An 11,586-nucleotide genomic window follows, 5' to 3' on the forward strand; every position below is an offset into this window, starting at 1 on the left:
ACAGTAAGGGCTTATGAAACACACTTTAATGGACTTTAAGTAGTTCTTTCGGGAGTTTCATGATTGAATTCCAAGGAGCGAAAGAAACTCACTCAGCCGATCAGAGGACAGGCAGACAGGAGCTATATCAGCTGCGATTATTCAATTATGTATCAAAACGTGCACTTACATACACAAGAAAAAAAAAAAAAAAGAATAATAACAAATTTTACACAACAAATTATATAAATCCGTATGCACAGATCTAATATTCTAATATTTAAATAAATAAATCACGACCCCATCTTAAATTTGATGGTCGAAATGAAATGCTTGCTTTGATCGATCTTCGATTTCAATTAAAAAATGTACACCCCTATTGACTAATACTGGTGGCTAGATAGCTAGTTAACTCGCCTCACTGCTGCTGGACTGGAGGACTGACTTCAAATCTTTGATAATAATTGACTGACCAATCGTAACCATCACAACACACACTGTTTTTTTCCTCCTGAGTGTTGTGGGCAGGATGCTGGACATTTGAATGTATTGCTCCTTCATTTATTGGACTATTTGTCTGTCATTCACATTTTTTTTTCCATGACAGCCTTCACAATTTGTACTCTGTAATGAATGCCTTTTGAAAAGTAGCGAAGTACAATACTTCACTCAAAACATACTTTAGTAAAAGTAAAATTACCAAAGTACATAAAAAAGCTACTCATTTACAGGAACGAGAGTAGTTGTAATTCGTTACTTTCCATCCCTGGGCAAGGTAAAGATGCTTTTCCTGTAAATACCAGTAATAGCCCCCCCTTCCCCAAAAAAACCCGAAATGTTTATTTCCCATTCAGAAGCCATGAAATATAGTTAAATACACACACACACAAAGGCTACATTGAGTCAGCTCTCTAGTAAGTGTTCTCCCCATGAGCTGGTTGACAGTGCTGGGGAGATGTATTAATGGGAATCCCAGTCTGAGTTTATGGGATCAGTTCTAGATTGTCAGATTGTGAAAGCTGTAACTCTTGACCTGGCTATTTTTATACAAGCATAATTATCAGCTCTGCTTTGATAATTATTTTTCAAGCTGTTTCTAATTATCTAGATGTCTTTGAAAATGCATTAATTTCATGCACAACTGACATGAAATGTGTAAGTATTGCATCATAATAGATTTTAAAAATTAAAGGTTTTACAACTGTAACCAATAGTGGTCAAATTGACATATTTTAAATTAAATTCACACATTTCATTGTAAGTTATATAATTTAAGTATTTAAAATTGATTATGTTTTTGTGGTGTTGAGTATTGAAGGCAGGTTCATGATTATTTATATTATTTCTAAACTGGTGAAGTAAAGGCTAATGTGCAGAGGGTGAAAACAGTTTTTTCCATCAACTTCTCCACCTTGCAGACTGGAAATTATTAAATTTAGCCAATAGCGGCAGGTGTGCCAAAATATATTTGAGGGAATATTTGTTTTAGAGATTTCATTTGATGGAAATGCTGCAGACATATATATTTAAAAATGGAACTTCAGTAAAACTACCTCCACTGTAGTTCCACTACAGGAACTAATACACAGAGTATGATTAAACTGTCCTATTGGCATGATCTGAATAATAATTAAGCCTTCTGCTCACTCACACTCACAATTAAAGCCAATGTATAGAAGGAACATATTGTGCAAAGTAGGTACATTTTTACAAATATACCCTAGAAATCAATGGAACTGGCGAAGTCCATACAAATGGGAGTGCAAAAAGCAGCCCCAATATTACAGAAACAGAGAAAGAGGAGACAAAAAGTATAGAAAACCTAGATGCAGTCCATTCTGCTTTGATTTCAGCATGCAGACAATATTATGCAGATGCACACTTTCCTAAAGAACAAATACAAGCAATTAAAACAGATGCAAACTATAATTTGCACACCTCTGCAGGGGTTTCCAGCTTTATCGCAAAGCATTGAGAAAACATGTAAGTCTAAATGAGAGAATACTTCTGTTTTTGTATTGAAAGATGTGGCTATCTTTCAGTATAATTCCAGCTATAATTCATCCTTGCCAGTACTTCCATGCCACTGATAAATCTAAGATTGCATTGCACATTTCATAAATAATAAACCCTCTTGAGCTTGCAAAGGTCAGTCCTGAGAAATGAGTTAATTTTACAATGAACACAGTTGTTGAATTTCATATAAGGTATGCATTCCCAATCCCCATCAGGCTGAAGTCTCTTGGACTTTATGCTCACACATACACACAACAAGAACAAAAAAAACTAAAACAAAAGTCAGTGCTGCTTCCATTTATTAACAGTGTATCGTCTACAGGGCAAAAGTGGGGATGTCTTGTTTCCAAAAAATATAATATTTGTCAAGCCTTTTGATTGCTATTGGTGAGCTACAATTACCCTCAAGAATGGCTAGATGTAAGAACGATGGTGTCAGTCATTTATTCTTTCAATGTGATCACAGATCAGATACAATCTTTTTCTTAATGCAGAGGTGTCTAACTCTGGTCCTGCTGCCTAATCCAATTTTGGTCACCTGTTAACTCAGGTGTGTCAGACTCCAGTCCTGGGTGCCCGCAATGTCCATTTTGGACGCCGAATTTGACGCCCCATGGCAGTTATCACGTAGACACACTAGATGTACAGTGAGGGAAAAAGTATTTGATCCCCTGCTGATTTTGTACGTTTGCCCACTGAAAAAGAAATGATCAGTCTATAATTTTAATGGTAGGTGTATTTTAACAGTGAGAGATAGAATAACAACAAAAAAATCCAGAAAATCGCATTTCATAAAAGTTATAAATTGATTTGCATGTTAATGAGGGAAATAAGTATTTGATCCCCTATCAATCAGCAAGATTTCTGGCTCCCAGGTGTCTTTTATACAGGTAAAGAGCTGAGATTAGGAGCACTCTCTTAAAGGGAGTGCTCCTAATCTCAGCTCGTTACCTGTATAAAAGACACTTGTCCACAGAAGCAATCAATCAATCAGATTCCAAACTCTCCAACATGGCCAAGACCAAAGAGCTGTCCAAGGATGTCAGGGACAAGATTGTAGACCTACACAAGGCTGGAATGGGCTACAAGACCATCGCCAAGCAGTTTGGTGAGAAGGTGACAACAGTTGGTGCGATTATTCGCAAATGGAAGAAACACAAAATAACTGTCAGTCTCCTTCGGTCTGGGGCTCCATGCAAGATCTCACCTCGTGGAGTTTCAATGATCATGAGAACGGTGAGGAATCAGCCCAGAACTACATGGGAGGTTCTTGTTAATGATCTCAATGCATCTGGGACCATAGTCACCAAGAAAACATTTGGTAACACAGTACGCTGTGAAGGACTGAAATCCTGCAGCGCCCACAAGGTCCCCCTGCTCAAGAAAGCACATGTACAGGCCCGTCTGAAGTTTGCCAACATCTGAATGATTCAGAGGAGAACTGGGTGAAAGTGTTGTGGTCAGATGAGACCAAAATCGAGCTCTTTGGCATCAACTCAACTCGCCGTGTTTGGAGGAGGAATTTTGCCTATGACCCCAAGAACACCATCCCCACCGTCAAACATGGAGGTGGAAACATTATGCTTTGGGGGTGTTTTTCTGCTAAGGGGACAGGACAACTGCACTTCCAAAACGTTGCAAAACGAACTATAATATATATATATATATATATATATATTTTTTTTTTTATAACACCTGTTGGTGGGGCATGTAATTTACACACACCATCACTCTCATATACAGAACACATACTTAACCATACAGTAAAATGTTGAGGTTTAAATGTTTGAGTTTATGTAATTTAGTTATTTCAGTTAATTTGTTTTTATAGTTTCAAGATGATCATCTTTATGTATTCTATGTTTAATATATGAATAAATGAATACATTAAAATGTCATTTACAATAAGCAGTTGGAGTATCTAGGGTTTGTGCCCCTACATTTTTGGAGCAAAGAGTACAGACCCTGAATTTATCAATAGTGTACGTAATTTAGATGTAATCATTCTTGTTGAGACGTGGTGTTGTGCAGATGTGTCTACATACTGTGCCAGTGGATACAGGGAACCGATTGTGTCACCCTGCAAAACCCCAACAGTCAAGCGTGGCATGGATTTAGGGGGAATTATACTGTGGTACAAATTGGCACTTCCTGCTCCAAATACAGATAAATATGGGAGAAATATCTCCAGAAATGTAAGACTCAGATGGCTGAATTTGGGCAGCTCTCTGACTCCAATCAACTGCCCATTCTATTAGCGGACAGGGAGCAGATAGCCAGCATAGCCGCAGTGTATGGATCAGCCTGCCACATGCTGAGGGACGTGTGTAGACGCACTGCACACACACACACGGTGAACATTACAAATGATTGGTGCTTGTTTTACTCTGTTACTACTTAGGTTTAGTTTTTTCCCCTTTTCAACCCCCCCAATCTATGTATTTCCTAAGGACTTGTTTTTAATTAATTTTCTTTAAAGAAATCACCATTGGAATGCATGATGGAACATAATGTAATTTAAACTGTAATTTGTTACTGTACAATATGTTGTGGTTTTTAAAGCTTTGCCAATACTGGAGCATTCTTCTCATGCTAATAAAGCACATTTTTAGAGAGAGAGCAAAGGAAAATATAGATTACTAGCTTGTGTTTTTCCTTCATTGTCAATATAAAGTAAAAGTTAATAACCAGAATCGTTTTTTTTCTTAATAGAATACAACAAATATTTAAAGAACGAAATACAGTTGTCAATAATCCCTGCTGTCATATTTTGTTGATTTTGGACATGACATATGCATTATTAATTCTGTTGTCACAAGCTACTGGAATTGTAAGGAAATTTACTTTCTAACTACATTCAATTGATGAAGTGCACAGACATCTTGGCAACATGTGTTTATTTATGCAATATCTCAACATGTGGACAATTTCTATTGCATAGAAACAAATAAGCCTAAGTGGGGAAGTGGATTAAATTGACCAAAAGAATAAAACACGTACATGTATGTTAGAGTGTCAAAATAGATGACGTATAATAACATTTGTATTTGTCCTGCACTAATATTACATCGATGCAGTTATTGAATTCATTTTCTTGTTTGGCACCTGTCAATGAAAGTTACATAACTTGCACATTCATGTTTTACGACTTTTTGTATACAGATATGCCTTATCCTTTAGTTGTTTCGCTAATGTCAACGTCAACAACTGCATTATGGGAATGAAAACAATTGCATCAATTATACACCATTGTCATTGATTGTATTTAAAAAACAAATGTATTTCTATATGAAATATTAAAGTTATCATTGAATTATATAAAAGTAGTATAGGGTACAACATTATATATGGACACCCTACCCTACCTACAGGACTTTTTGTAAGGGACTAAGTGAATATAATAAGCTTTGTAAATACCCCCCAAAAAACATACAGTAATATCAAATATTGCATAATTTCCTTTCTGCATAATCAAACATTTAGGGGATTTTTTTGCATTTGTAAAATATATTTTTATTTTGTATTTAATGTACATATTTGTGATTGTTTTTTAACCTAAATATGGTTTGTATGCTCCTGGAGTACATCCTCAATTATAACCTAAAGTTACACTCATTTTGCACATTTCCTTTTTGTTCACATCCTCAACGTAAAACAGGGTATTACTGTAATTTTAAGCTTCTGGTCATTACTTGGCAAGAATGTCAAAAGAGTGTCTCGGATGATTATAACCTGACAATGGATGGAGTATTGTATAGTAACCACATTTCCCTGCCGGTTGTTACCGGTTGTTGCTACTCAGCATCCTGGGATAGGAGGTTCCAATTGACCTCCCATGACGGGACACGACGAACTCCACAAGATATTCATCCACTTTGACCACAGCCTTAGTGACTTTCTCCTGGGACATGAGGAAGACAATGGTAAAGAGAGCAAACTCAAACTCTGGGCTGACGCCAATGAAAGTGCTTCCCACAGGCTTCACCAGGCCTTTCCAGCTGAACTGTAGATTCAAAATGTGATCATCTTCATCTGGCTAAAAAGAAAGACATCACAATAAGAATTATTGTGCAACATTGACTAAAAAAAAAGGGGGGCTGACAATTTAAATGGAATCGCTGATTACAAAATACAAAACAACTTCAGCTTTAACTTTGGCTAAACCATTGGGACAACAGACACAAAACTCAAAAAAGAACAGGCAGGTTGTCTTTTCATTTGAATACTGGCCATTAACTGACCCTTAAACCTTAAAATGCATAATTTAATCTGTCTGGAAACTTGTTTTTCCTTCCAACTAATCAGGTCTCTAGTAACCTTGATGAAAAACAGATGCATATTAGTTGTTAGGAAGCGGTTTGTCAATAGGAGCAATACAATGTATATGAATGTCACTTCAGAACACTGCTGGTGCTACAGATGTATGGTACCGACTATCAGAGCTCTGGATATAGAAAGCTATTCTGACTGATCAGCTAGCAGTTCAAAAACAGGACAAAAAGTGGATTAAGAGGAATGAAAAAGTAACAGTTCATTATTGCACAAATCTACCTTAAAAATAAATTATGTCAGGATAGACATTCTTACAGTGTCTTTGTTATCCCTTGCTTTATATCCCTTGTAATCAACATGGTTGAGCTTCTCCTGCAGGTAAAACTGGACCCAGTTATGGAACCCCATGATTTCCTTGCCATACTTTGTCTCCCCAACAAACACGTGCTCAAATCCACAGGAATCCTCCCTATGAAAAACAAAACGTATAACCTGTTTACAGCAGATTCAGACACAAAAAAAAGATATCCCCCAAAGTGAATGCATTTAATAATGTGACACTTTCAGAACAGCAAAGGAATTGGTTTGAATCCTTCAGTTTGTTGTGAACCAAGTGACTGAACCCACTGCTTTCCAGCCATTAACACATTTAAAATATTTTCACATTCAGCATGCAACACATACCCTCCACTTCTGTCTCTGTGGTACAGCCGAAACCAGATGTCATACAGCTGCTTCTTAAATTCTTTGGGATCTGCACTTGCTTGCTTTTTACTGACTAGGTACTGCTGAGCACGCTGCAGGCAAAAAAAAAAGATCAAAGAGGATACAAGTATATAAACAGTACAAATGCTCTACTTTCACTGCTAATGTTTCAATTTCTACCCAACAAAACATTTTTCAACATTATAAATCCAACACACTAATAAATTCAAGTCTTTATTAGCATTAATAAAGAACTAATCACATATGAAGTACACTACAGCATGCATCTTGAAATAAATTATCTAATGTCTGTCAGCCCAAGTTATTACTGGGGGAACTAAATTGTTTCACTTTCAATTCACAGTTATTATTTATTATTTAAGTGCTAATCTTGGTGACATAGGATTGGAAATTCAGGATCATAAATATTCTAAAAGGACTACTATGACCAGACAGCAATTCCAGACACTTCAGTAACATTATCTTTCTTCACATCCAAAACCTAATAGAGGCCAAGCACAGAATCTGACTAAGTAACAGGCTATAAAGCTCTGGTGGCTACTTCGCTAAACCACAAGATCACATATGTATCAGCTTGCATGACTAATATTCCCAGCCTGCTCTGAAGAAATAAAATAATGAAGAGGGGAGAGAAGTGTTTTTTTAAGCCTGAATTATGATCACTTCAGTTCACATTTGTAAAAGATGCAGATAGTGGTAACAAGATGCATTGAATAGAAAGCCTATACAATGAGTTTAAGTTACCAGAGTTTTAGAAATAACTTCTACTTTTGTCTGCATGTGGTCTATGTTCTTGTGCATTATTTAAATTTATGATTTACAAAAATGTAAATACATTCTCCAAATTGCACAGACAACTGCCATTTCTGATATGAAACAAATAACATTCAAAGGGACCACATACCTTCATTACTTTTGTCTCCAAAATGGCATCCAAAAAGAGGTGGTTTTCCTTCAACTCCTCATTCGTGACAGTCTCTGAAACACCAGTTGACATCTCATAGTTGTCCAGGAGCTTAATGAAATCTAGAATGATCACAAGAAGTGCTGTAGGTGCCTGCAAACTCCCTCTCCGCAATGGATATATGTTTAGGCCTGGGTTGGGTCAAAACTGTGAAACCTACTGCCAACTGTAAATTACATTTAAATTTTTCTGCTTTCCATTATCAATTGTCAATTCCAGAAGTTCAACTATTAATTATAGGGACTGTACTTTTTGACTTGCATAAAACACCTTAAGCTTTGTGCAACAGCTTTAAATTTAAGGAGCACAAAATGGAAAAACTGAGGGAGAACTTTTTTATTTTATTAAATGCAAAACAATAATTTGTTAATCACATTTGGATAGATACGAAAAATATAAAATACAAATATAAATATATCCATATGTATACTTAGATCCCTAATAACTTCCCCCCTCCCCCGGCACCATACACACACTCAATCTTAACAGATTTACACTGATCACAGAAACTATATATTTTGTCAGAATAAAACTCCACTGAAAATGCTCATCCATGTTACTTTTTTATAACAAAACAAAGTTATCATGAGATTATTCCTGCTGCTTTACATTAAGCAAATACCAACATGAGTTCAGTTCAGTTTTTGTATGCAAGCCCAAGATAAATACAGTGAAGTCTCATTTGTTTTTACAATTCCATTACAAAGTGCAAGTGATCATACAGTATGCATTTTTTCTATTGTGATCCTGACACAGGAAAATGGCCAATTTCAATGCATCTGACACTCTGCAGCTGTGAGATGGCTCCTGTATTTGTTGTTGGCTGCCACACCCAAATTGGTCACAGAGCGAAATTTTTTGGTATAATGACACAAGAAGGGCAGAAGACTCACATGCATAGGTCTTGATGCTTCTAAACCGTTCCTCATTCACGAAAGAAAACAATGGAGCCGAAGCCCGGTCTCTGGCAGCATTGCTGCCTTGAGCCACATAGCCTGCTTTCCCCTGAAGAAAAGAAAAACGTATCTGGAGAAACTACAGCAGCTTGTTATTTACAAGAAATGTGTATCCTTTGTACATAGAAGGCCACAATTTCAATTACTTAACTTTATATAATATACTTTATTGTACGACGAACTGAACTGTCTAGGAAGTGAAAAAAGTGTGGTGTGGAATTATACTTCAGGATGTCTGTCTGGAGGCGTATAAAATAGAAACACTTTGGAACTCCCCTCTGTCTCCAAAAATAATGTAGCAAACATACAAACTTCTCAAACCCATAACTGTATCCAGTATAGTAACACCAATAACAACAGACTTTGAAACCTCATCTTCCCAATTTATATATATATATACACACACACACACACACACACACCTATACACATATACATATATACATATATACATACATACACACAGGTTTACAGATAAGCACTGTCCGAACAGAAAGCTTTTTTCAACGTTAATTTTTTTCTGTACCATTACCTGCTCAGTTTGGGAGCATCAAAAGGAAACCTTAGTTAACTCTGCTTTAAAAGCTACAAAGAGTTTGAGCAATCACTCTGTGGGTGGCTATTCAAGAAAAAAGTACACACCTGCAGAGAGATGATGTAATCTTTCCCTGGCTTCAGCCTGTTCTCATCCACTTGCCACAACTCATTAAGTATCTTCGACAGCTCTTGGTTAACATTGTCCCTGCAATGTTTTTGTGAATTTACAAGAGAAAAAAATAAATAAAATAATACATTGAGAGGGTTATTATTAGTCAGACAGCTTTGTTTTATTTTTATGTTTTAATTAGATTTTAATTTGCCCCTTTTTTTAGCACAGATTGTTTTGTGGGAATCACTCCCTTTATTGCTGGGAACTTGTGTAGAGAGATGAAGAGAGTTCAGTTTTCAAAACAGTGGCCTGGGGTTTTAGAAAATACATGTTCTGTTTGGTCTCTAATGAAACAACAGTAATCTCTGTGACATTAAAGGCAGCTGTCTTCCAAGTCCCAGCAAATATGCACGTTCTCCCTGAAACACAACCCAGAAGCACTGGACTTTTCAGCCCATAATGAGAGGATCTGGAACACAAACATCTCAATATCCTTTTGGGCTCTTTTTCATAACCACCCACCACCACCATCATTCACTTTGCATCTGTCTACATATTCAAAAGTGACACAGATAAATCAGACAAAATAATGACATTAGGCTCCAAATGCCCTCTCTCTTTCTTTTGATGTATAAAAACATTTTTTTTAAAGGAAGTGCGTGACATTAAATTAAAATGCAGTCATGAGAGTGGCAAACACAGGAAACCACAGAAGCATGTAGCCGTAGATACTTCAGATTGTGAAACCTTAACATCTGGGAGAGCTGTCTGTCTGAGTCTCAATATGGTTGTGTTGAATAATTGTATTGACTAATCAGTGTGTTTGTGTACATGTTCCTTCATTGAACCTACTTTAATGTATCAGACTAAATCCAAGCAATTAACTAGTTTGGTAAGTTTATGCAAAACTCATCTTGCCGAGAGATCACACACTGCCCACTCAAGGTCATGTGTTTCACAAATGGAAATTATGTCAAATGAAAGCCATCTGTTTCCCCATAAATTTCACGTGGTTACATTGAGTAAACACTTATTAAAAGGCTTGTCCGTTTATGCATTTTTTGTAATAACAAATCTAATGCATACATCATTCTAAAACAATATTTGATTCACAAAACACATGTTCTGCACAGTTAAAAGGGTGGGGCACTTCTGCATCTACCATATTGCTTGCGGCGGAATGGGAATTATAATAACGAAGAACTCCAATCCATACATTCATATTCATATTTTCCCTACACGACAAATTACGTTTGAAAGCAAAACAAAATAAGGATATACACAGTAGGGATTTAAAGTGAGTAACTTTCATATACTTCCACGCGTTTCAAATTACTGATACATTCGTAAACACAATAAAGCTTACAATAAAGTTTATTTAAAAGTGTAATGTACACTCACAGGAAAAAAAAAAGTTGCAGACTACCTACTTCGGATTTATTCGAGTAATAATCGAGCCAATTTAACATAACACCGTGAAATCTATTACAATAAATCCCCGAAAGTATTTATTTGTTTATTTTTGCATGTTATTTGCATTGAGGTTTTTGTTATCAGACCTAGTATACCTAATTAAAATGTTAAGTACCTGTGCTCCCCAACTCATGTGATACGTCACCACAAAGTCTACTTACTACAATATATCAAACACCTCTACAAAGTCCCGGAAAAGTCCCTTACAAAAACACATAAAGATAAGCAAAATCAAATGCCTTAGTAAACACATAAAGCCTTCCAATAAATCGTGAAATAATATCTGCCTTACCCTCGTGCCATTGTGCTCTTGTCAATTTATCTCACCTATAAAGACAAATGCGATACCTTTATCTCCGTTTAGCCTCTTACCACTACAGTTGACAATTAACTTTGATTGGCATACGCTTTAGCCAACCCCAAAACCAGTACCAACTTCGGTGCCTTTGAAGTTTAAGTTGGTTCCTCCTACCCGCGCCAAGTTGTCGTTTTGGAAAAGCAAGATTGGCTGTTACACTAGGGGGAGGTCCTTGTGGTTTTCTCGCACTGGT

General features: G+C 36.4%; 1 protein-coding gene across 1 annotated transcript; it reads right to left on the reverse strand.

The window, feature by feature from the left end:
• Positions 1–4,875: 4,875 nt before the first annotated feature.
• endouc (endonuclease, polyU-specific C) lies at positions 4,876–11,453 on the reverse strand. The gene is made up of 7 exons (XM_066705416.1): positions 11,328–11,453; positions 9,556–9,655; positions 8,851–8,962; positions 7,898–8,019; positions 6,952–7,064; positions 6,583–6,736; positions 4,876–6,031 (listed from the first exon to the last, which is right to left on the reverse strand). Exons 1-7 carry the CDS (start codon positions 11,336–11,338, stop codon positions 5,777–5,779), a joined length of 867 nt encoding a protein of 288 aa, XP_066561513.1. The 5' UTR covers positions 11,339–11,453; the 3' UTR covers positions 4,876–5,776.
• Between the last annotated feature and the right edge of the window lie 133 nt (positions 11,454–11,586).

The sequence above is a fragment of the Amia ocellicauda genome, chromosome 5 (assembly GCF_036373705.1).
Source record: "Amia ocellicauda isolate fAmiCal2 chromosome 5, fAmiCal2.hap1, whole genome shotgun sequence".
NCBI classification, from domain to species: Eukaryota; Metazoa; Chordata; class Actinopteri; order Amiiformes; family Amiidae; genus Amia; species Amia ocellicauda.

Excerpts from the sequence above, each read along its gene's own strand:
- endouc (XM_066705416.1), bottom strand. Across the intron at positions 7,065-7,897 it reads TGGAGACAAAAGTAATGAAG|CGTGCTCAGCAGTACCTAGT; the intron begins GTATGTGGTCCC and ends TTTTGCCTGCAG. Across the intron at positions 6,032-6,582 it reads CAAGGGATAACAAAGACACT|CCAGATGAAGATGATCACAT; the intron begins GTAAGAATGTCT and ends CTTTCTTTTTAG.